At 44.1% G+C, this 27,321-nt stretch overlaps 1 protein-coding gene across 1 annotated transcript in view; it reads right to left on the reverse strand.

Moving 5' to 3' along the window:
- LOC146796879 (extracellular calcium-sensing receptor-like) overlaps nucleotides 1-27,321 on the reverse strand; it is a 222,025-nt gene that overhangs the window by 128,317 nt on the left and 66,387 nt on the right. Inside the window, exon 2 of the mRNA XM_085631413.1 lies at nucleotides 21,111-21,402. Coding sequence (XP_085487539.1) covers nucleotides 21,111-21,402 — 292 coding nt within the window. The remainder of the gene's footprint in view (nucleotides 1-21,110; nucleotides 21,403-27,321) is intronic.

The raw sequence follows: 27,321 nt of genomic DNA on the forward strand, positions 1-27,321 counted from the left end.
AACAAAATACTCTAAACTAGAGTAACCAGTGTCTGTATAAGACAACCAAAAACAAAAATTAACACTTGTGGTTTCTGTCTGCTTCCAGAACTGCAGCAATACTGTTTTCCAAAAGTCAAAAGTTTCTTACAAATGGTAGAGAATGTCCCAACTTTTTCCAATTCTGGTACTCTTTCAGGGAGTCTTGGCTGGACCTCAGGTGGAAGGGTGTCCCTGGGAGCAATTGGCGTTGCAGATGATGTTGATGGGTCAGATGCACAATGGTGACTCTCAGCCCTTGTCAAGTACTTTGAATGCACAGTTTGTAAGTACTTTAGCATACTTGTGGTCTCACAAGAATATTTTTTTAGATGTTACTCTGGAGAGGATCTTGTTGCACTTGACATATTTCTCTATTACCTCTTTCTCTCAAGAGGGGATAGTAAAAAAAAATCCCAGGCCATAGACTGCCTCTTAGCAGGTTTTTTGATCTCAGAAGAAGTGGGATCTCTCTCCTTGGGCTGCTTTTCTTCATTTCCTTCTGATGCCATTTTAAATGGAAAAAATGAAAAAAGCCAAATAAAGTAATTTTAATAGCAAAACTGGAGCTGTACCAAGGATATCCTCCAATATCAGTATTGAGAGATAAGCAAAATTCTAGAATCATTAGAAGTGTTTTATCCAATGTAATCCCTTTATTCCATAGTCATGTGGGATTTGTGAATGCTGACTTATCAGCAATTTATTGGAAATGAAATTGTAACATAAATTTAATAATTAAAATGTATGTTTTATGTCATACTAGTAAGGCACTGACCTCAAACAATAATTTTATAATGTGTATATATGTTTTGAAATGTTTCTAAAAATGACGTTGATTTTGCAAATATCTGCAGAAAGAACGTATAGCAACTTTTTGCAACAGATTTGTGAACAATAAAAAAACCCGGAAAAAATCATATGGGCACTTCTATTCATAGCAAGAAAGAATATACCTATAAATTACAAATGATCTTAACTTCCTGGACTTGGTGTAGGTAAACTAAGTGTGTTTTCTCAGCAATTGAACATTAAAAAATGCTCTGAAATCCTTGGTGGACGTGAATGCATCATTGATCTATCGGAGCGCAATATATAGTAAGTGTGACAAGTGTGTTCCTTCTTGATCTCGCCTAGTGAGTACAGAGTTAATGCTTCACCCTTTAAATTAGTGCAAGTATGTAAAAATGCAAAATCACTTGGAGGCATTGCCCATTTAGCCCGCCCTGTCCATCTTAGAAATATGCAAAGGTCTTCCTGTCTTTTGCCAGGTTAATGGACGACTTACAAAAAAGGTTCCCCAAACACATTTCCATCAGATTTTAGTGACACATTCTTGATCCTGAACAATATGAAGAAATCTCCAACAAACAAAGAAGCACTTATTTTATATGGTTAAGAAACAGTACCCTTGTTTGGTGAAGATTCACAATTTTGTAGTCTTGTTGTCTTCTCTAAAAGAGGATTCATGTTATCACAGAATTCAGGATAATGATGCACGAGGAACAATCACATTGCCAAAGCATGCACAAGGTCCCTGGAGACATTTCCTCTGGGTCCATTACACAGCTGTACTGTTCAATATGCATTAGACATTTAACTAACGATCAATCAATCAGAGCATTTGTAGAGTGCACAACTTACTCATGAGGGTCTCACGGTGCTTGGGGGGTGTGGGGGGGTGCTACTGCTCGAATAGCCAGGTCTTGAGTAGCCTCCTGAAGGTTTGTAGGTCCTGGGTCTGCCGTAGGAGGATGGGAGGGTGTTCCAGGTCTTGACGGCGAGGTGGGAGAATGATCTGCCGCCAGTGGTCGCTCTTCAGATGTGGGTGACAGCGGCGAGGACGAGGTTGGCGGAGCTGAGTTGTCGGTTCGGGGTGTAGAAGGTGAGTTGTCTGTTGAGGTATGCCTGTCCGGTGTTGTAGAGAGCCTTGTGTGCGTGGGTGAGGAGCTTGAAGGTGATCCTCTTCTTGACAGGAAGCCAGTGCAGGTCTCTCAGGTGGGGTGTGGTGTGGCTGTGGTGAGGGATGTTGAGGATCAGGCATGCAGAGGCGTTCTGTGTGCGTTGTAGTCGTTTCAGGAGTTTGGCCGAGGCTCCTGCATAGAGGGCATTTCCGTAGTCCATCCTGCTGCTGACGAGGGCCTGAGTGACCGTACTTCTTGTTTCGGTGGGGATCCACCTGTAGATCTTGTGGAGCATGCGGAGGGTGTTAAATCAGGAGGATGAGACGGCTTTGACTTGAACCCCAGGATGCAGGCATGGTCAGTGGGTATCAGAGCTGCTACCAGTGCGGGTGGCCACCAGGAGTCGTCCCAGGCTGAGGGGGTGGAGCCGAGGATGAGGACCTCCGTCTTGTTCGAGTTCAGCTTCATGCGGCTGTTCTTCATCTACTTGGCGACGGCTTTCATTCCTTCATGGAGGTTGCTTTTGGCGGTGAGGGCGTCCTTGGTGAAGGAGAGGATCAGCTGGGTGTTGTCGGCATAAGAGATGATGTTGAGGTTGTGCAGTCGGGCGACGTGGGTGAGCGGTGCCATGTAGACGTTGAACAATGTCGGGCTGAGGGATGATCCTTGGGGTACACCGCACCGCAGATGATCTCAGAGGCTTCGGAACGGAAAGGGGGGAGCCGGACGCTCTGGGTTCTGCCGGAGAGGAAGGAGGTGGTCCATTCCAGAGCCTTGTGTCAGATCCCTGTGTTGTGGAGGCGTGTGCGTAGGGTGCGGTGGCAGACAGTGTCGAAGGTGGCTGATAGGTCCAGGAGGATGAGGGCAGTGGTTTCGCCGTTGTCCAGCAGGGCCCTGATGTAATTGGTGGCGGCGATGAGCGAAGTTTTGGTACTGTGGTTGCTGCGGAACCCGGACTGGGATGGGTCCAGGATGTTGTTCTCCTCAAGGTGGCGGGTCAGCTGTCTGTTGATGGTCTTCTCGATGACCTTCGCCGGGAACGGGAGCAGGGAGATGGGCCGGAGGTTCTTGAGGTCCCTCGGGTCCGCATTGTGTTTCTTGAGTAAGGCGTTTATCTCAATGTGCTTCCAGCTCTCCGGAAAGGTCGCAGTCTCGAAGGGGATGTTTATGGCCTTGCGGAGATGGGGTGCAATGGTGACATTATTTTTGTTGAAGATGTGGTGTGGGCATGGATCTGACAGAGAGCCGGAGTGAATGGTGTTCATGATTTTGATGGTGTCATAGTCGTTTATATTGGACCAGGTGAGCAGGGGATCAATGTGGGTGGTGGCCGCGGGGTCTGAGATGTCGGTGGTTGTCGGGCGGTCAGGTTGTAGAAGCTGTCGTGGATGTCTGCGATCTTGCGATGGAAGAAGGTGGCATGGGAGTCGCACAGGTCTTACGATGGTGGAATATCGTTGGTGTTGGAGCTGAGGTTGGAGATTTCCTTCACGATGTTGAAGAGCTGTTTGCTGTTGTGAGCGTTGTTGTCAAGTCGGTCCTTGAAGGAGGCCCTTTTGGTGGATCTGATGAGGTGATGGTGTCTCGGGTGGCGTTCTTGTGGGCTGTGTAGCTGTTCAGTGTCTGTTTGCGGTGCCATTTCTTCTCTAGTGTATGGCAGGTTTGCCTGGAGGTCTGTGGTGAACCAGCTGGCTTTCTTGTTAGTGTGCCTGTTGGAAGGTTTCTTGATCAGGGCGAAAGTGTTGGCGCAGTCGAGGATCCAACGCCTGAGATTGCGGGCGGCGGAGTCGGTGTCGGTGGGGTCGGCGGGTAGGCTTCGGGCGAGGGTGGTATTTAGCTGGTCTTCGGTGATTTTGCTCCAGCTGTGGCGGGGGATCTGTTGAGTGCGGTGGTGTGTGGTGGGTTTCCGGAAGGTGAAGTGGATGTAGCGATGGTCGGTCCAGTGGAGTTCGGTGGTGTGGCTGAAGGTGACGTGGGGGCTTGAGGTGAAGATTGGATCTAGCGTGTGGCCGGCTGAGTGGGTGGGCGTTGTGACGTGCTGTCTGAGTCCGAGGTTGGCAAGGTTGTCAATCAGGGTGGTGGCGTTGGTGTCGTTTTTCCTCTCGAGGTGGAAGTTTAGGTCTCCGAGGAGGATGTAGTCTGTGGAGGCAAGGGCGTGCGTGCTGACAAAGTCGGCGATAGAGTCGCTGAGGCCGTGGTCCGCAGGGTCTGTAGATGGGAGTTCCTCTGAGGGTGGTGTTGGTATCGGTGTGGATCTCGAAGTGCAGGTGTTTGGCAGTGCTGAGGGTGTCATCGGTGTTGGTCAAGAACCTGAGGGTGTTCTTCTGGATGATGGTGATTCCCCCTCCTACTCCGTTCGTGCGGTCCTTGCAGGTGATCTTGTAGCCGTCCAGGATGGCTATGGTGATGTTGGGTGCTGAGGAGGCGTTCATCCAGGTCTCTGTCAGGAAGGCGACGTCCGGGGAGGATGTGTCGAGCAGGTCCCAGAGTTCGACGGCATGTTTGGTGCGGAGTGGGTGTTCAGTTTTATGCATCTGAGGTGATTGCGTCCCGTCACGGTGGGCGGTTTGGTGGCTCGGAGGCTGGTGAAGTGGCAGCTCTGGCAGGAGAAGGGTCCTTTGGTGTGCTTCGGCGCAGCCAGGAAGCAGGTGTGTATTCGTCTGGTGTTGAGTGCGTGGAGGGTGTTGCATTTGCAGCGTAGAGTAAAAAGGGGCGTGGCCTCGGAACACCTCTCTGCAATGCAGCTCTGCTGCGCTTACTGGAGGTACCTGGTGGGCTAGTTGGCCCCAGGGACCCTCAGGTTTCAAGGGGACTTAATCCCCCAACTTACAAGGTGCCAGGGGGCGCGTTTGCACAGTGGTGCAGGGAGGTGAAGGGGACCGATATAACAAGTGTGCAAACGCGCCCCCTGGCCCGTTGTGAGTTGGGGTATTAAGTCCCCTTGAATATTGAGGTCTCTGGGGGCCAACTAGCCCACCAGGTACCTCTAGTATGTGCCACACAGCTGGATTACAGAGAGGTTGTCCGAGGCCATGCCCCTTTTTACACCACTCTGCAAACGTGGCTTCTGGCACATTGCTGGTGGGGCAATGAGGTCCTCCTGTGTCCTGAGGACCTAAGGATACAAGTGGACTTCATACTCCGAGCAGCAGTGCGCCAGAAGCCTTGTTTTCAGAGTGGTGTAAAAAGCGGGGTGGCCTCGGACCACCTCTCTGCAAAGCAGCTCTGTGGAGCATACTGGAGGTACCTGGTGGGCTAGTTGGCCCCCAGGGACCCTGAGAATTCAAGGGGACCTAATCCCCCAACTTACAAGGTGGAAGGGGGCATGTATGCACAGTGGTGCAGAGAGGGGGCAGGCCTGATATAGCAAGTGTGCAAACGCGCCCCCTGGCACATTGTAAATTGGGGATTAAGTCCCCTTCAATTCTGAGGGTCCCTTGGGGCTAACTAGCCCACCAGGTACCTCTAGTATGAGCCAAAGAGCTGTGTTGCAGAGAGGTGCTCCGAGGCCACGCCCCTTTTTACACCACTCTGCAAATGCACCCCTTGGCGCACTGGTGGTGGGGCAATGAGGTCGTTTTGTGTCCTGAGGACCTCAGGACACAAGTGGACTTCATCCCCCGAGCAGCAGTGCGCCACGAGGCACGTTTGCAGAGTGGTGTAATAAGGGAGCTGGCCTCGGACCACTTCTCTGCAATTCAGATGTGTGGTGCTTACTGGAGGTACCTGGTGGGCTAGTTGGCCCCCAGGAACCCTCAGTATTCAAGGGGACTTAATCCCCCAACTTAGAATGCACCAGGGGGTGTGTTTGCAGAGTGGTGGAGAAAGGGAGCATGACCTTTGTCCACCTCCCAGCAATCCCACTGTGTGGTGCTTACTGGAGGTAAGAGGTAGGCTAGTTGGCCCCTAAAGGACCCCCAGCAGTGAAGGAGACTTCAATCCCCATCCAAGAGCACGTCAGGGAGCGCGTTTGTAGAGTGGTGGGCAAAAGGGGCATGGCCTGCTCTTCAAACTTAGCAATGCTGCTGTGTGGGACTTACTAGAGGTAATAGGAGGGGTAGTTGGCCCCCAAGGATGTTCTTGGGGGCCAAGTAATACATCCTTGGGGGCCAACTACCCCTCTTGTTACCTCCATTAAGTCCCGCACAGTGGGATTGCTAAGATGTCTTCGGAGGCCATGCCCCCTTTCTCCACCATTCTGCAAACGCGCCTCCTGGCAGACTACGGGATAGGGGATGAAGTCCAATTTACACCTGAGGGACTTTGGGGGCCAAGAAGCCCTACTGGTACCTCCTGTAAGCCCTATGCACTGGATTTCCTGAGCGCTGGTCAGTGGCCCAGCACCCTTTTTCCACCACTCTGCAAACGCGACTACTAGTTAAAGAAGTGTTTGCAATGTAATAGGTTTCGCATTTGATAGAATTAAGAACTATTGACATTGTAAATGCAAATGTTTTTTACTAATGTTTTTTGGAGTCGAGTGGATGTTCGTTGTGTGTAGTGGAATTATGTGGTATGTTGTGCAGTGTAATTATGTGGATAGAAAGTATGTGGTTTTAGTGTATAGGAATTATGTATAGTGGGATTATGTGTTATGTAGTGTAATTATGTGGTATGGTAGTCTGTGTTGTGGAGTGGTAACCTCAGGTTTAGTCTTCTTTGTTTCCATAGAAGCTCAACTATGAACTCAGTGAGACAAAAAAAGATGGAATCACTGAGAAGAACTTGTGGACCTAGTCAGAGGTATGAGCAGGGCCACTGGAATTATGTGACTGTTTGGCTGCACTGACCTTCGCACAATTATACATTTTCTGCGTCAGCCATATAATTTATCATCTGTACCCTAATCTGCAGATTTGAATAAAAAAAGCCTTGTTTCTAGCTGAAAAAGGTCAATCATTACCAAAAATGCAGCGACAAGTGTTACAGCATGGTGGAAGGCCTTTTGCAAAGCTCAAATGGTCACCTGTTACTTATTGCTAAATGTGGGTGTTAAATTGGTACTAAATGTGTGCAAGCCACTCTTGCTTCCCTCTGCGCCTCTCTTGCCTCTTTCAGCATTTATGTTGCTTCTTTCTGCACGTTTCTTTCTTTTTCTGCATTTCTCTAGACCTCATTCTGCAAATCTCTTGTAATTTCTGCACCTCTCTTCCCTCTTTCTTCACATCTGTTGCCTCTTTCTGCACCTCATTTGCGTCTTTCTGCACCCCTGTTGTCTCATTCTGCACTCGTCTTCCCTCTTTCTGTACCTTTCCGGCCTGTTTTTGCATCTCACTTGCTTCTTTTGCCTCTTTCTGCACTTTTCTTGCTTCTTTCTACACCTCTGTTGCTTCTTTCAGCAATTCTCTTGCCTCTTTGTGCACTTCTCTTGACTGCTTCTACACCTCTCTTGCCTCTTTTTGTACCTCTGTTTGCTCTTTCTGCACCTCCCTTGCTCCTTTCTACACTTCTCTTGCCTCTTTCTGCACCCCTGTTGCTTCCTTCTGCACTTTCCATGCTTCTGTCTGCACCTGTCTTGCTTCTTTCTGCACCCCTGTTGTCTCTTTATGTACCTCTTTTGCCTCTTTCTGCACTTTTCTTGCTTTTTTCTGAACCTCTCTTCCCTCTTTCTGCACATCTGTTGCCTCTTTCTGCACCTCATTTGCTTCTTTCTGCACCCCTGTTGTCTCTTTCTACACTTGTCTTCCCTCTTTCTGTACCTTTCCTGCCTGTTTTTGCATCTCACTTGCCTATTTCTGCACTTTTCTTGCTTCTTTCTACACCTCTGTTGCTTCTTTCAGCAATTCTCCAGCCTCTTTATGCACTCCTCTTCCTTCTTTCTGCACCCCTCCTACCTCCTGTCTCTTTCTGTACCTTTTTTGCCTCTTTGTGCACCTCTCCTACCCCTTTATGCACCCCTTTTGCCTCTTTTTATACCTCTGTTGGTTCTTTCTGCACTGCTCTTGCTTCTTTCTGCACCTCACTTGTCTCTTTCTGCACTCGTCTTCCCTCTTTCTGTACCTTTCCGGCCTGTTTTTGCATCTCACTTGCTTCTTTTGCCTCTGTCTGCACTTTTCTTGCTTCTTTCTACATCTCTGTTGCTTCTTTCACCAATTCTCTTGCCTCTTTGTGCACTTCTCTTGACTGCTTCTACACCTCTCTTGCCTCCTTTTGTACCTCTGTTGGTTCTTTCTGCACTGCTATTGCTTCTTTCTGCACCTCACTTGTCTCTTTCTGCACCTCTTAGTTAGAGGTAGTTGTAATCCCCCTACCCTATTATGTACTAGGGCCATACATGGGAGGTCACGCCAATCACAGGGGTACCCCAACCCATAGTGTACCCTAGTGTATGAAGGTGTTTTCACTGTATTCTAAGTGTCTTTCAGCATAGCACTGGCTCCGGGCCTGGTTAGTCAGAGTCAGTTACCACCAGTACCTGTCAGCAAAATATTGGGGGCACAGAATGCAACAAAGACTCTTTCTGCTTCTCTGTTGATTCTTTGTGCACATCTCTTGCTTCTTTCTGCACCTTTCTTTGTCTTTCTGGACTTCTGTTGCCTCTTTCTGCATTTCTCTTGCTTCTTTCTGCGCCTTTCTTCTTCTTTCTGCACATGTCCTACCTCTGTAGGCATAGTTAGACATTTGAATTTTAAAAAAACCTTTGAAATCCACTAAAAAACCACAGGTTTCAGGGACATTATAGTTACAAATTAGCAATTAAAAAACCTTTGAAATTCACTGAAAAAACCATAGGTTTCAGGGACGTTATATAGTTTGAAATTAGTATTTAAAAAACCTTAGAAATTCACTGAAAAAACCACAGGTTTCAGGGACGTTAAAGTTAGTTGGACATTTCACTCGTGCAAAACCAGGGAAATTCAGCCATTATAGTTAGTTCAGCTAACTATAACTCATGCCCCCGCAATGCACTGCTGATGACATCACATATTACATCATTCATGATATGGTCAGTGACATCACTGATGACATCATCCATGTGATAATTCTGATGCACCTCCTCATCCCCTAATATAAACTTTTATACACCCACTCTAAAATACAGACTGCCATTTTTGAAACAATAGACACACAAATACCAGTTAGTACATACCCACTCACTTATTCCTAGGTCTAAACACACATCCACTCATTCACCCATACAGTCACTCATACATGCATTCAACCATCAATAAGGCACCATCATATGCACTCGCATATCCATACAGATACTCACACACAGCCACTCATCCATAGAGTTACTCGCACACCTAGGCAGTCATGCAAAGTATCAATCATACCCCCATTTAATCACCTATACATTTATACACACACCACCTCACTTATTCAAACATATACTAACACATACTTACACTCTTATACAATAACTAATACAAGCACACACTCATCCATATAGCCACTCTCACAATCACTCACTCTCACATATAGCCATTTATATACTCCAACACTCACATATACTGCCTTTCCCATATGCAGTTACTCACACATGTACCACTGAGACATCCATTCACTCACAAAAACACCCATATACACACTCACCCACCCATACAGCCCTTCACAGATACACTCTTGAACCCATACTCCCAGTGAATCACCCACTCACACATCTATGCACAGAGTCACACCCCTCCGCCCGCCCACACAGACTCTCAGGCACCCATACACATACTCAGACAACCAATGAATAACCCATATAGACCCTCATTTAGCTACTCACCAACCCATGCAACCGCTTACAAACCAACTGGCAAACTAAACTGTGTGAATGTCTGTATTAGTCACTAATCCACGCATTCAGTAAGACACATTTAATCACTCACTTATACAGTCAGTCACACACTTACTAAATCATCCATTCAGACACTTATGCATTCACTCATTCTTCAATACACCTTGGCCTATACATATATATAAAACATATTTAAACTTTACTGAAACACACAGTCACTGGATGATGTCATCAGTGATGTCATTTGAGATGTCATCAGTGATGTTACTGCCCATGTCATGAATGATGTAATATGTGACATCATCAGCAGTGCATTGCAGGGGCGCAAGTTAGAGTTAGCTGAACTAACCATAACAGCCGAATTTCTCTGGTTTTGTACGAGTGAAATGTCCAACTAAAAATAACGCCCCTGAATATTCACTGAAAAAAACAAAGATTTCAACAAAAATGGCTTCAGGGCAGCAGGCATCACCTGCATCTCCTCATACATCTGAGGATGAATTTTTGGAGGAGGCACCACGCAAAGAACGTTTTTCTTCAGTGGTGTGGACATTTTTTCTTTTCCCGAGGGGCAGAATAAGACCAATGCCACCTTGGTCACGTGCAAGATTTGCAAAAGAGTGCTGTCACGAGGGGATCCTAACAAGAAATACTCGTGCAGCACGGCAAGTATGATGAAGCACCTGAGGACCCTTCATCCAAACAATCTTGCACGACAAGAGTGCAAACGGATGATAAACACTCCTGCTCCTGCGCCTTCCACCTCATCGCAGCCGAGCACCTCAAGAGTGCATCAATCAGCCCAAAATTTGGACATCCGTCCTCAATTTCAATATTTAAAAATACTCTGCACTAAGTGCAATGCGACTTTGTGCTTCCGTGAGCAGTCGATCTATCTGATCTGCCGCAGGCAAGAAAGTCACATTTGCTAGGTTTTTTTTTTTTTTCATTGTTCCCTGAAGTTCATTGTTTGGTTCCTCCTGTTTTGTTTTTTGGGTTTTTTTGGCAGAAAACCCCCCAAAAATTAAAAATTGTTCAGAAACCCCCCCAAAATATATAAAAGAAGAAAGAAGAAAAAAAAAAGTTCTTGTAAGAACTAACTTTCCTGGTTTAAAAAAAGAGCTAAATTTCTTTGTTAGTGTGTGAAAGTTTATATGAATGTATGTGTACGTAATTGACTGAATGAATGCATTAGTAGCGTATGGTGACTGTATGAGTGCAGAACTATGAGGAAGTGCTGCAGCATCACACAGTAACCTCTTTAACTGCAGTGTGCTGTAGTACTTACGAAGCACAGGGATGCAACATGTGTACATAAATATGTTGCAAATCTATGCTTCTCTCTGCACGGCTGCTTAAACTGCAGCCATGTGGTGACACAGGCACCCTTGCACCATAGTGCAAGGATATCTCTGTCATGTGTTGTTTGTTTTTCTGCAGGAAGACACACCTTCCTGCACAAAAACAATGAAAAAATGCATTTTTCTCCATCAATGTATGCTGAACATTTCAGCATGCATTGCAGATATAAAAATGTGGAGAAATGAAAACAATTCTCCTTGTTGTGCTTTCCTACACCACTTATAGAATGGTGCAGCATTCACACACATATCGAGAATTATAATTTCTGATAAATCTAGACATGTGTCTTGTTCTATGAGTATTCAGTGCAATCATGCACAACAACACTTATAAAACACCCTTTCAACGCAAAGTGGTGTGCATGATGAGGTTGTATTTACATGGAGTATAAAAAGTGCACAGAGTGCCTTTTCCTCTCTTTGTAAATATGAAAGAGTATCTTGCACAATAACTATGTTACAAAAAGTGACATATTTCTGTTTTTAAAATTCCTTGCGAATGATAGAAGGTAAGCACAGAGTTTTGTCTGCAAAGATGTTCAAAGAAGAATGATTGAAATAATTGCGGTCCTTCAATAGCTAAAATGGGAAATATTATGAACCCCTCAAATCTCTTTTTTTGCAGGTCACATGATATCTGATTATGGTCAGATTTCAAAACTACATAGGTATAAACAGAGTGTTTTTAGAAACGTGTTTCAACTTTCTAGCTTCTTGCAGACCTCCTCACTCTGCATATTGAGACTTAGTTAAACTTACCTTCACAGTAATAGGATAAAAAAATGGTATACATTTTTTTCAGATTTTCTTTCCAATCTAAATTCATATAAATTGTTTATTTTAAAATGTGTATCTGTGAAAGAAAAGGAAAAAAAATATAACATGTAATAATACATTTTTTACAACACAGCATAATTTCCACAAAGTAATTTGTTTGCCTTTTTTGCTGTTCTCAGAATATATTAAATTTCACTAAAAATAGTGATTTCAATCGTACTCATCACTTAACAGTGGGCAAAAAAAAAACAATCAAAAAGATTGTTAAAAAAAAAACAACATGCTATTCTCAACAAAATACCACAAGATACAAATCACAGATATATAAAATGCTCACAGCTAACAAAATTTAAGTTTAACTTACAAAAACTGTAAATGTTGTCGCTCTAAAATATTAACCGAATCTAAGGATGACTTTTTGGAGGACGCACCACGCCCACAACATTTTCCTTCAGTGGTGTGGAAATTTTTTACATTTCCCAAGGGGCAAACAAAGATCAATGCCACCTTGGTCACATGCAAGATTTGCAAAAGAGTTCTGTTGCAAGGGGATCCTAACAAGAAATACTCGTACAGCATGCTAAGTATGATGAAACACCGAAGGACCCTTCATCCAAACAATCTTGCACGAAAAGAGTGCAAACAGATGAGAAACACTCCTGTTATGTATCTGTAAAAAAGAATCACAAATAAATGTATATTAATAACTTTCAAATGTATACTATTCCATTACTGTACAAACACATTTTATATAAAAACTGACTATAGCCCTGAACCACAAGTGTGACGATCGTTAAAACACTACATGCATAGTGCATGCGACGCGCCGTTACTGGCGAACCTCGCCAGCACACTCACCTGCCCATTGCCATGAGGGAAACGGCCAGCAAGAGTCACAGCAGCCATCCTTCCGCACTTTGCATCCCGCCGTGAGGGGAACGGCCAGCGTGGACTACACCTCCCAGCGGCCCTGCGCTCACCCCAAGCGCTTGCCTTTGATGTCAGCAGGCAGCGCCGGGGGAGCATAAAACCGCTACTGGTGCCCCGCAGCGCGGGACGCGCCGTTACTGGAGAACCTCGCCAGCACACTCACCTGCCCATTGCCGTGAGGGAAACGGCCAGCAAGAGTCACAGCAGCCATCCTTCCGCACTTTGCATCCTGCCGTGAGGGGAACGGCCAGCGTGGACTACACCTCCCAGCGGCCCTGCGCTCACCCCAGGCGCCTGCCTTTGATGTCAGCAGGCAGCGCCGGGGGAGCATTAAGCCGCTATGGGTGCCCCGCAGCGCGGGACGCGCGCAGGCGAAGCCCGGGCCAAGGGCGGGCCCGTCCTTGCCCGTCACTGCCAGGAGGTGCCAGGCCAGGGCTCCCCCCCTAACATCGTGCTTACCAACAGGAACAGAAAAACCCAATCGATTCCAGCTGTAAAGAGATCTGAATCAGCTTAAAGGTACTGTCCTTGCCATAAACTTGGAAGGTGTTTTGACTTACTGTTTTACCTCTTAGGTCGTATCATTATGGGCAAAAGAAAAACAATGGAGGGGGTAGGGGGGGCTCAGGAACAAACGTAATGCAGGGCCCTAGGAAAGCCAAAAAAGTAAAGAAAACCAATAAGAAGGTGCCCAAATGCGATACGATGGACCGCATGGAAGCCTTGGCTGAAGACTGTGAAAGTATCTTGCTGGGGGCTCCAATAGTAGACCAGGAAGTAAATATATTAGAGAAGGGGGAGCTGTGTAAATCCTACAAATCAGATTCCATTCACATACCAGAGATGTTTCGCAAGCTATCCGGCCAAAGAGGCGCACAGAATATTCTCTCCTCGGAAATAATCCCACTTTCACAGTCATCGACTCAGTCTTTCTCACAGCACAGGCCAAGCCATTTGGAGCCCACTGTTATAGTGCGCACCAATAGGTTTGCGGCCCTAGCAAATGAACCAGTCCCTCATGATAATTTGATAGTCCATAGCCCTGTGGAAACTGCTCCTGGGATCCAATTAGAGGGTGGTTTGGACATAGATAGTGGCACCCCAGACCTGAAATTGGCTATTAATTCATTAACAGCAGAAGTAAGGTATTTAAAAGCCTTAGTCAGAGATCTGAAAGCCTCCCTAGAATTGTTAGTATCGCACCACACCTCGCTAAATCTAGCTGCCTCTCAGGGTGCAAAACAAACCTCAAATATGATACTAATTAATCACAAAAAAAACGATAGGGCATGCTCTCAGTCTACTCAATCAGAGTCCGCCACTCCAAACCATACGGTGGGGTTGCCTGGTGAGCCTGTGGCAATGACGCAGTGCTGAAGGATGACTGGTGCCTTGCCGGCTCTAACCCCTCTTAGATCCCAGGCAATTACATACAATAGAGGAGCATTAGGAGCCTCATCTAATGGACATTTTCCCTCTCTTACATCTTTAAAGTGGACAGTCCTTATGGTTAACGTCCCTAAGGTGGTGGGTAAGGAACACGAGGACTCGCTGATCAATAAGGTCACACATTGGATTAGGCATGTTAGAGGCTGCTACTCAGTAGTAAGAGAGGATATAGTGAAGGCTATTAAGCACCCACACCTAGCCCAGCGATCAGATACTATTGAGCTCATCTTGACATCTCCGCATCTAGTGGAGGAAATTTTAGCTCTGTATTATAGAACTTGCCCCCCTGCCACTTCGGACATCCAATTCAGACACTCTTTAATGACAGGCGTTACAGTTTTGGGGGATGAAGCCACGAAGCCTCCTAGAGGGTCACCTCTTGGAAACGATTGACTGACGGAAACTTTACAACCGTCAATCTTCTCCACATGTGACCCTGACTCATTATTCTCCCAAGATGTTTCTACCATCATTTCCACCCCACAATGTTTAAATACCCAGGCTCGCTGTCCAGTTGAACTCCCTGGCTATTGTATATGGGTTAAGAGCAACAAATGGTAGGTCTCTATCCGATGCAAAAGGGGCACACACTTATAACAGGTTGGGTTGCTCGTCGCGGATTGATTACATTTTATTAAATTACAAACTGTGGCAGCACCTAAAAAATATGGAGGTAATACCGACAGTTGATAGTGACCATAATCCACTTTCCTTAACCTTAAAACCTTTGTGGTTACCCAAACCCGGTGGCCTGATTTCAGAAGATCCAATGCCAACAAGGGAAGTAATTCCCTCTAATTGCAACAGGTACTTGAAATGGAACAGGGTCCTTCTAGATGAAGAGAAGCTATGCGCCATTAAAAGAACTGTTGCAGAGGCACTGGAAGAATTGGGAGGTGATCCTATGGATCATAATGCTGTTGTCAAAATTCCTGAAATTTATGACAAAACAATTAGTATTCTCCAGAATCTTTTTCGCCCAATGATCAGAGCAGGTTATCGGCCAGCGTCCAAAAAGCCAAATAGTGGCAATTCATGGTACACGGAAATTTGTAGGCAAAAAAAAACGGCCCTGGTCGTAGCAGTCAGAAGCAGATCGCACCTTATGATTAAGCAAGCAAGGAAGGATTATAAGAAGGCAGTAGATAGTGCTAAAAAAGAATGGGAAGAGCAGCACTGGCAGGATCTAAAAACGGCTAGCCTAGAGAAGGATGCCTGTCGGTTTTGGAACATTATTAGGACAAAGACGCGGCCCGACAGTGACTTAATTACTTGTAACATCTCAAGCTCCATTTGGCATGATCACTTCCTGCAACTCTACTCTGTCCCTGATGATTTTTTATCAAAGGATCTATCAACAGACCTAAGAACAGCCATAGGGGAATTAAATAGTCATCTTTTTTCTGAATTGGAAGTGGAAACTGCCATTCGGCGCATAGTTCCAGCCAAGGACCGTATACCTGGAGATCTTTTTCGAACGGACCCCGTAAAATGGGCAAAATGTATCTCCTTCTTCATTAATGCCATTGATACTGGCTCTCCGATACCAGACTCCTGGAAAGGAGCAGAGGTCGTCCCTATATATAAAAAGGGTAAAAGGGACGACCCAGCTAATTATCGCCCAAAAAGCTTAATCGACTCCATGCAAAAGATCATTGGGAGGGTGGTGTTGGAGAGAATTCTGGAACGGGTAGATGAAAAGAAGATTCTTTCTGATTGCCAAGCAAGCTTTAGGGTAGGCACGGGGACAAATGAGCAGGTGTTCAGACTACTTCTCCTGTACTGGAAGGTGGTCAAGATAGGCAAAGGCAGTCTTTATCTCGCATTTATAGACCTAAAGACTGCCTTTGACCTGGTCCCCCGAGGGTGTTTGTGGAAGGTTTTAGCTGATCAGGGGCTTCCGACGTATATTTTAAATCTCTTGGTACGTCTTCACGAGGGAAATTATGCCCAGGTCAGATGGGGCCCGAAGGGGCAGAGAACGGATAGAATACCGGTGAACAGGGGTGTCCGCCAGGGCTGTGTTTTAGCTCCCACCCTATTTATCTATGTATATAAATGGGGTGGTGGAGCACTTGCAGCAAACACCATCTGCCGTACCGGCCCTGGCGGGCGAAAAAATTCCTACTCTCCTGTTCACCGATGACACTCTTCTTATTTCTAAGACCCCGAGGGGTTTACAGTGCTTGCTTGACGGTTTCCAATCCTTTTGTACCACCAGAGGATTGGTCATCAACACAGAAAAAACTAAGTATCTGGTGCTGAACTCTCCTGCTAATCTTAGACTTTCACCTGTCTTAAACTCTGTCCCGCTTGAGAGGGTCACTGTGTTTGACTACTTAGGTATCTGTATTTCAGACACCATGTGTTGGAGCTCACACATCCAAAAATTGTTTCTGAATCAGAAAAGAGTAGTGGGAGCTATATTTAAAGAGCATCGCACCTCAGTAAGTAGGCCCATAGCTCCTGCAATTGATATTTACAAGGCTAGAGGAGTAAGTTCGGCCCTTTATGGAGCCGAACTGTGTGGCTTCTCCAATGTAGAACAAATTTCAAAGTCAGAAAACAAATTCTTAAAACCCTAAAAGCCGACCCTTGAATATTTTCGATGTTAAGAATCAATTTGCGTCCCGTGAATGACCTTCTGATGTTTTATGTTACTAATATAATAAGGGTATTTTTAAATGCTTTTTTTAACCTTTGATGAAATGTTTGTATCTTGTAAAATTTAGTTTTTTTAAAGCTTTTAAGATATGTTTTATCGAAATAAAGCTAATATGACTGACTGGTATACTACTTTGAAGCAGTTCATGCCCCAAAGCCTACCTCACTAAAAGACTACATGCTAACTGACTAAATGATTACAGTACTATAAGGAGACACACTGGGTGAGTGACAGGGTGTTTGCTAGAAGTGTATGAATACTGACTGGGGAATTGAAGGTGTGAAAGATTACTGTGTAGGTGGTTAGAGGCCTGCATGCATAGTGAATAGGCATTTGAAGCAGTCTATGTGTTAAGGCCTGGCTCACTGCATGAGTACTTGGGAACTGACGGAATGATTAGAGTACAGCAAAGAGAGTGCCTGAGTCAATTTATAAGTGGTTGGCTTTTGACACAGTGAATGGATTAGTACTTGGTACTGAATGGGTCACTAGAGGAGTGCAAAGGGAGTGACAGGATGTTTGCTGGACTGTATGGATACTGACTAGGGAATTAAAAATGTGAAAGACAAGTGTATAGTATGTTAGAAGACTGCATGCATACTGCATAGACATTTGATGCAGTCTATGTGGTAATGTATGGCTCACAACATGAGTACTTGGAAACTGACTAAATCATCAGACTACTGCTAGGTTAGTGCCTGGGTAAAACTTTTAAATGTTCAGTTCTGGCACAGTGAAGAGAATAGTACATGGTACTGCACTTTAGTGTCAAACCCTGACTCATTTTATCAATGCATAAGCAAAGAATAGCTTCTAAAGCTACTAAAGCTTGACAACATGACCGATTTTAAAACAGTTATCTGTCAGCAAATACACCATGTTACCAAATGCTTCTCTCACAATCCTTACCCAAATGTACACAGACTCACAGTGTGAATTTAGACAAGCAACACTATCCCTAGCAGTTTACCAAAACTCATTCACTAGTCTAGAAGAGGTAATGGTACTGCACACAATCTACATATTTAAGTACAGCACATTAGTGTCAAAGCATGACTCATTTAATCAACGCATAAGCAAAGACTGGCTTCTAATGCTACTAAAACTTGACAACATGACAGGTTTTAAAAAAATTATCTGTCAGAAAATACACGATGTTACCAAATGCTTCTCTCACAGTGGTTCCCAAATACACACTAACTCACGGTGTGATTCTAGACAAGCACCACTATCCCTAGGAGTTTACCAAAACTCATTCACTACAGTGGAAGTGGTAAGGGAACTGCACACAATCTACATATTTCAGGACTGCACTTTTGTGTCAAAGCCTAACTCATTTAATCAACGCATAAGCAAAGGCTGGCTTCTAAAGCTACTAAAACTTGACAACATGACAGGTTTTTTAAAAGTTATCTGTCAGAAAATACACGATTTTACCAAATGCTTCTCTCACAGTGGTTCCCAAATACACACTAACTCACAGTGTGATTCTAGACAAGCACCACTATCCCTAGGAGTTTACCAATACTCATTTACTACAGTGGAAACGGTAAGGGAACTCCACACAATCTACATATTTCAGGACTGCACTTTTGTGTCAAAGCCTGGCTCATTTAATCAAAGCATAAGCAAAAACTGCCTTCTAATGCTACTAAAACTTGACAATAAGACAGGCTTTAAAACAGTTATCTGTCAGCAAATACACAATATTACCACATACTTCTCTCACAGTGGTTCCCAAATGCACACAGACTCACAGTGTGATTCTAGACAAGCAACACTATCCCTAGCAGCTTACCAAAACTCATTCACTACTGTGCAAGGGGTAAGGAGACTACACACAATCTACATATTAAAGTACAGCACATTAGTGTCAAAGCATGGCTTATTTTATCAATGCATAAGCAAAGACTGGCTTCTAATGCTACTAAAACTTGACAACATGACAGGTTTTAAAACAGTTATCTGTCAGCAAATACACGATGTTACCAAATGCTTCTCTCACAGTGGTTCCCAAATGCACACATACTCACTGTGTGATTCTAGGCAAACAACACTATCCCTTGCACTATACCAAAACAATTTTTTTCATCTAGAAGGAGTACTACATTTTAATATAGAAACATAACTCATTTCACAAAATTCAAAAACAATGACTGGTTTCTAATGCTACCAAAATATAAAAACAGCACAGTTATCTGTCTGCAAACACATGAAAAACACACATGCTTATCACAGAATGGTTTCTACATGCACACACACTGTCAATAGGATTGTAGAGAAAAAAAGTACTCCCTACACTTTAGCAGGAGAAATACATTAGTCTGATTAAAATCAAAATAGTCTACATACATCCCCTCACAATTAAATAACTCACCTTTCAAGTTGTTTTGTAGATTAAGAAGTATATCAGTCACACACCAGATTTTCTTTTACAGAATCTCTGCACTGTGCACCTCTCAGCAAAAACAAAGAATTGAAAAGTTTCCCTTTCATTTTCCACACATATACATGTAAACATCAAATCACAATCCTTCACACATAAATTCAAAAGCAAACACACATTTCTATTGGTTAAACATTTTAACCCTTTCCAAATGAAATACATTTCAACCCTTCCCCCAATCTGCCTTCTGCCTGTTACCATAGAAACAGGTCATGGAACACTGCACTGAGCACACAGGTCACAAGTTCAGCACACAATGTTGCTAAACAAGACAGCAAGTGTGCTTGACTTTTCAACATATCAGCTTATCATATATAATGTTCCTTACAATCAGTTTTTGTTAACCAATAACAATCATGCCTTTAAAAAACAGAAATATACACCGTACCTTTCAGTGTAGAAAGCTGTCATACAGCCAATGATTTCTTGTCTTTTTTCAAATTTTTTTTTCCTTGGATCCGCGCACCCAATGAGAGAGAATGCGTGCACCCAACGCGATAGGATGCGCGCACCCTGCGCGCATTTCGCCGTTTTTTTTTTTTAAAAAGGGGGCCCCAGGGGGTCCTTCTGGGACCCCCTAAGCACCTCTAGAGGGTCAGAGTATTTCCACTCTGCCCCCTTTATATGTTTTACACACTTATTCCCCTTGCTTCTTCAGCCTCGCTTCTACCGAGGCAGAAAATGGCCGCCAACAGTTCCTGGTTTTGAATGTTGACAGACACTCGACAGCTAATTAGCATTCAGCGCGCGATCGGGAGGGTGCGCGCTCGGTTCGGGGAGGGTGCACAGACGGTGCGGGTAGGGTCCACGGATCCTCCCCGGCCACAGATATAATGTACTTTTAACTCTAATTTTCTCAGGAACTACTGAACGGATTCACACCATTTATGCAAAAGGCACGAGTCTGAACTGAGGACTACCTCTTTACCAAATTTGGTGTCATTCCGTTCAGCGGTTCAGGCTGTAGCTGCGACAACAGGTCCTATGGGAAATTGCATGGGGAAAACGTGTTTTGGGACCCCTGTTTTTTCTCGGCCCCCGCTTGACGAATCACCACGAAACTTTCGGGGTAGGAGCGGAGCGAAGCTGGCCAAAAGTTTGGAAAATTTCACGAAGATTCGTCAACTGGCACCAGACTTATTGGGAACAGAATGTTGCGGATTTCCTATGGAAAATAGGTCCTAACTATAACTACCTACTGGTTTCCCTTCCTGCACATTAACAATCATTAAAACAATGACGTTTTGCAAGTTCTATGTGTGCTAATTCAGCACACATAGAAGTTTTAAAACGCCCTTTCTGATTGTTTTTGTGCAGGAAGGGAACCCTTCCTGCACATAAACAATCTCCCCACAATGCAGGCATCCTTGCACCATGGGGCAAGGGTACCTGTGCTGGCACATGACAGCAGTTTGTGCGCCAGCGCAGGGGGAAGCACAGAGATGTGAACTATTGTTGTAAATATGTTGCATCCCTGTGCTTCGAAACTAACGCAGCACGGCGCAGCAAAATGTTACTGCTCCGCGCAGCGTTAGTTTATTGTAAATCTGCCCCTTAGAGTTGCTTTTAAAATGTAACAAGTTGCATTTCTATTGATAATATGCAGAGTCAAATCTTTGTCTTAGCAAATATGGAAACCACTTGGATGAAAAATAGTCAGAAATTAAATATAAACAATTGATCCTCTCAACCATCAAATATTTCAGGATAGCAGACGTGAATTTTCAAATAAATAAATATTTATGTATATGTTTATCATCACCAGTCATAGTAAACCTAAATATCACTTTTTTGCTTGCACTGTTTTTCCGTACATGATAGGCTCATACCTTACCTGAGGGAACCTGCTGAGCCCAAGTATTCTTGCCATAGGAAGAGCTTCTGTTGATGGCCCTGCTCCGATGAAGCCAACCAGCTTGGGGCTTGAAGGGCGACTGTAGTTGGGTACTGTCTCTTTGCCCCCCGAGAGCAGCTGCAGAGTCCCCTGAATAGCCCCCAACTCAGAGAAACAAGAGTCAAAAATTTGAAATCCCAAAGTGGTGTTAGGTAGAAGATCTGGGCTACTATTAATTTCTCTGATGGCAAAGACCATGGCAAGGACGCATTGATAGAATTCTGAATAAATCCTGGACATAACGAAACAACATGAAACCAGTCATTTTTTTCATTAAATCAGTGGTGCCTATCATCAAATTTGAATCAAATATCATTTATATAAACTAAAAGCCATAAAGTTAGCAAAGCATCCTGTCACACATGTAATTATATGAACTTACATTTTTTTATATATTATTTCTTTAATTTTATTTTTTTTTCTCTTTATTTTCATTAAATTCATTATACCTTATTTAGAAGAGGTATTTATAAAGTTTATTTTAGAGTATTATATTGCACACAGAATTATAAACCTCAGTGCACACAAGACATTTCTGGAGTCATTGCATTTTTGAATTGATGAAAGGAGGGGGCAGACATTTTCAGAGAAATTGTAGTTTAGTGTCCTTAAACACAGTTTGAAAAGTCTTGCCTTCCTGCCTTTTCCTGTTGCCTTTTCTGGACATCTAATGTTGACTGGAAAATGCTCTTTGGAGTGTCGAACTGGACCGAAGTAGAGAGTTTCTCTACAAGGAAATTAGGCTTGTAGTGATGTCCTTGAAGTTGATGCTAAATCCTACACTGGAAGGGCAATCCATTAGGATTCTCAATGTAGTGGTGGCCATAACTGAGGGAAAGATAACCTTCAGGTATGCCAAAATTGTGTTTAGGATGCCAAAGAGCACAATATGCATAACATGGGTTTGCATTGTAATGCATTTTATTTGCATTTTTATTGGACTTCATGCCACTAACAAGGTGCTGAAGGTCATTTGTGGACTCATAGAAGGTGCTTAGAGACAGTGCTTGGATGAATGAATGGCCAGTGTTCCAATGTGTGTGAAGACCAGAATTGCACTCTTATGTTGTTTTTGTTGATACATCTTGGTGAGAATTGAAGAACACAGGAGTGAAAGATAAGATGCTTACTCACTAGCTAGTGTATGAATGGATAAACCGTGCATGAGTGTAGGGCCTCTCATGTTGGAAGTGTTTTGGTGTTGTGCATGTTTGTCATAAACGGCACATACGATATTGCTGTGAACACTTAGCTGGACACAAGCATGAGTTTAGGAGATAAGTGTCTGACAGAGTAATGTATGTGGATACCAACTATGGGCATCATTAGGATGGCGGGCAAACTTTTCCCGCCTGCCATCCGATCGTAGAATGGGAACACCCGCCATTGGTGCGGGGATCCCATTGGTGACATTAGGATGCACCCCTCACACTGGTGGGTGCATCCTGCATACTTGAATTTGCGGCAGGCGGTGCTCTCAGCACCGTCCACCGCAATGCCAAGAAGGCACATCGTGCTGTTCCATGCACAACATGGCAGGCACTGTGCAGTGCCTGCCATGTTGTGCATGGAACTTCAGGGGGGTACCATAGGTACCCCCCATGTGCACCCCTCACCCCCCATAATCCCTGGGGGCCCGCTACGGGCCCCCAATGGCCAGAACCGCCTGCCTTCCGCCACGGAAAGGCATGTCCCCGCACAAATGCAAATATGGATGGCGGTGTCTCCCAGACACCGCCACCATGTTAACAGCTTTTCCGCCCGGTAGGCAATCAGGCGGATTGCCTACCGGCGGAAAACCAGCGGACTGTCTTTCTGTCCGCCAGGGTCCCCCCGCCATGGTAATATGGCAGGGGGAAATTGCTATATGGGCGGTGGTTTTTGGCAGCCGGATCGCCACCGCCATACGGGCATTGGCGATCCGCCCGCTATCATAAAGACCCTCTTTGTCTGTAGTCATCTTTATCAAAAGAAAAAAATGCCCAGAAGTGAAAGATGCTAATCTCCCATGGATCATAGTATACTCTTTGTGGTCTCCACTCAGAGGAATGTGCAGCATACAACTAGCAGTAGAACATTCTCTGACAGTTTTAGTCATGTGTGGATGGGAACAAACCAAAGGAATGGACATTATAAAGCCAGCATCCACCCAAATCGAGCAGAGGGCCATCTGTTAGGAGGGTATGGCTTGATATTTACTAAATGTAATATCTCAAGAGTCCTCCCAGTATTATGGGAGTGCCTTCCCTAATACATATTTGGGGTGCCCAGTCTTAACGGTGTCAACTAGAAGGAAAGCACTGCTGATTGAAAAAGAAAGGCTTTGAAGAGGAAAAGTGCAGGTTAATACAGCCACCAGGACTTAAGGCCAAGATGAAGTGAGGCTGATGGCTAATCCAGGGAAGAATGTTGTTAAATTAAGACACTGGAAAGGATTGGCAGAGAAGTGGATCCAGGAGGAAATCATACTGAGATCCTATCAGGCTGTAACAGGCCCAACCTCTCTGCCCTTTTCCTAGGTTCCTGGGATGAATACCCAGTAGGAAGCAATTCAACTGAACATTCTAATGATGGGACAGGAACCTAGTCACTTGAATCTGAGTCCTCAAATAGTCCAGTTCAGTGATACTCAAAGTACAGCCCATGGGCCACTTTTGCAGCCCTCCTGACCTTTACATCCGGCCCATTGGTTAACAGCAACAGTTAAATTTCGGAACACATTAAAAGTTTAAAAATGACAAAGTTGCAGAAGCGTTCCAACTTAGTACATAAGATTGAACCAATGCATTTTGAAGCATTTTTTTAAAGTGATATTTTAAAAACATTAATATAGAAACAGTCACGCCTCCTCCCACCCTAACAACAATGCCAACAGTGTACTAAGAGGCAAGTCAGTTGTTCTGTGGAACCATTTGGGTGGATAGTATACATGGATAACATTACAGTTTATTAAGTCAAACACGTTAGAAGGTTTTGTACTGTACATATCCTGAACACGGATATTTCAAGGTGCTCTTACATGTGAGAACAAGAAAAAGGACGCAAAGTGAAATACAATAATTGCCTAGGATCACAAAATTTGGTCAAGTGGGGGCTGAGATTGGTCATAGGTTTTGGTTTCTTATTGTGCAATTTTATTTCATTCCAATTCAATAATGAAGTTACTTTTGTTTTACACTTGACTTTCCTGAACCAGTGATAGCAAGTAGAGAAAACTGGTAAAGGGATAGCGATTCAGATACTGCTTAGCACAGTACTGTCAAAACTATAACTCTTCTAGAGGTTAGGGGATTAATTTAGAAGACTGCATGGACTGAAACCCTCAAAATAATTCCATGACTCACATACCACACTATGTACATGCTTCGCTTCCCCACTGCCAACCTTAATCCCAGCCTGCAAATCTCCACTCAGTTCCCACTGGCATCAATGCCGCACTCGGGCACACCACAGACCATGTTGTTTTGCACACAGTGCAGTCTTTGGCAAATGTCCTAGCTATATGGCGGATAAGTTTAAGTTGTATCGCCCGAACCGGAATTTGAGGTCAGAAAATAGAGGTTTTCTGGTGGTTCCTCACTTTAAGAAAAGTCGAACTGGAGGCAAAACAGTTGCCTTCCTGGCCTCCAAACACTGGAACTCCCTGCCAGAGGTTCTTCGGAAATGTTCTAGCTTGATGCGTTTCAGAAAACTCCTCAAGAAGGAATTATTTAAGATCTGAGCCTTGTAAAGCCATGTCAGCCTGCTCTGTTTTCTGTGCTAGCGCGGAGATACCTCTACGGGGGTGATTCCTGCGCTTTATAAATCTCATACATACATACATACATATCTTTTGGCCCCTGGGAAAATGTTCGTGAGTACCCATGGTTTAGTTGAAACTGGGTATCCAAGAGCGGCACCAAGAAAGGCACTGGCTTCAAGAGACCTTGATTAATGATTAAACACAATGTAATTACAATTTGGCAACTAAACAACCCAGTACATGAGGCTTTCAGGCAGGTGTCGGTGCTAATGTGGGCCACTGATGGTGAGCATGACAAGGGGTACAGAACTTAACTCACACAGCCCTCATGTGCCCATTTCAGAGTATGGTTTGACAAGCAGGAATGTTCAGAGGACTGCAGAGTCAAGATCATACTGAATCGTCTTGAGGATATCGCTGCACTATTCTTCACAGCCTAGTCTGTCATCTACTTCCCAGCCTGAATTTGTAGAGGACATTTACATTGCACAATATAGCCATGAGCTGTTGCTGTGGGTGCCCACTCTTGAACAATGTGTAAGGCATGCCAAACGTTGTACAACCCCTTGACCTGATGTCACCTATACAGCTAACAAGTCAACTAATATTTTCCAAAGTAATTACAAGTAACAAACATGTTCATACTTCACCTGCAATAAATCCAGAATTCATGCTTGAAGCAATCATGAGAGATATCATTGCTATGGGAGACTCTGTTGGGTCAATGGAAGGAAAAATATCTGAAATGATCTCTGAAATAATTTGACTTGCTTGGACATTGCCTCCTTCCAACAACATCTTGAACAAGATGAACAAGACACCTAATTAGGACAAGTCAAGTTATTTGAACTATAAGTTACATAAAAATGTTCCAATGTTAGTCTTTTTTGGTGTGCTGGAAAAACCAGAGAAAAACAGCATGATGGTATTCCTAACTAAACTAATTATGCATCTACTGTGCAACTAAATCAAACCACACAATCCTACTAAGTCAATATAGCCTGCTTTCTGTGACAGCAGCTGGTCAAACAGATGATGTAATTGACTAAAAAGAACAGTCCAAATTCTTACAATAGTCACAGATTTTCCATGTGACACTAAACTCAGGACAAAAAATATGCTATTGCTTTATCCTAGACTCAGACAAATGACAATTAAATGAAGCTTCCATGATCTAGCAATGATGCTCATTAAATCGGGCAACAAATTGACTAAATAAATTGAGCTGGACAACCTGGATAGTATTCTCTGTATCTTGACTCTACTGACATGGAAATATCATCTGGGACACATTATTATTTGCAAGGGCTGGTCTCCGTTAACACTGCAACAAAGGGCACCACTCTTTAAACAGCAGACCACTGTTTCATTTTACAGATAAAAAGGGCACTTGTCAAAAATAAGAAGTAAAGGTCTCCAAAAAATGCAAGGATATATTTCTGCCAGCCTTCCCATCTTATTCAATGACCTGCTGCTAGGGTGGTGGAGGCTTTTGTCGCCTCCAACCTGCTAGAGGAACATCCTCTCTATTGATTGGTCCATGGCTCTCTAATGTGGATTTCTTTGCTTTGACGTGTGTGACTCTCTTGACTTACTGAGTGGACACCATGTTTAAAGCACCCACTTTGCAAACCTTTTTGAGTTGAGAAAATACACTTCTGAGAAATTTCTATTTTTCAATGCAAAAAAACAAATAGCCCGCGATGAGAAGGGAGGTTTCGCCACATGCACGGCCATTCTACATTTTCCCTGCATGTGTTGACATTCTTTGTATGGTGAACACAGACAGTGAAAATAAGCAGCGGTCACCCAAACCTCAATAGTTCGAACTGTGGATCACTATGAGATAGTGCCCATTTAGCTGAAGGGTAGTTGGGCCAGATTCTTAGACTGGAAGATCCCATGTAGGCACAGTCTGTGTAAACCTGGTTCTCTCATTGACTCTAAATTGAGCATTAAAACTGTGATTTTGGTAGAAAGACAGCTGCTATTTTTCATGCCTAGTCATGACCACTATGCATTATTATGTGAATGCTCATGATCTGTAGATCTTCAGACTCCCATTTGATCAGAGTTTATAGAACAACCAACTGATTATTTCTTCTATCCTCAGCTGACTGCTCTTGGAGACTGTCTTTCATCCCTAGTTCGATCTATGTTGTTTACTCCTGTTTGCCCACCAGTGTTGTGACATCTCCTTTTACAGGTGACTCACACAATGATAAGTCAGGAGGCAAAGGTCCATTATACTCCACCAGTAGCTCATGTGCATCCGAAGTAGACTACCTTGTGGCCATGACTAGGCCCAACACTGGAAGCAAGTTAGCAACCAGTGATCTGTTATTCAGATATGAATTTACCTTAAAGAAAAGAAAAGACAAGAGGTGTTTGACAAAACAGGATCAAGTT

This window comes from Triturus cristatus, chromosome 10, assembly GCF_964204655.1.
Source record: "Triturus cristatus chromosome 10, aTriCri1.1, whole genome shotgun sequence".
NCBI classification, from domain to species: Eukaryota; Metazoa; Chordata; class Amphibia; order Caudata; family Salamandridae; genus Triturus; species Triturus cristatus.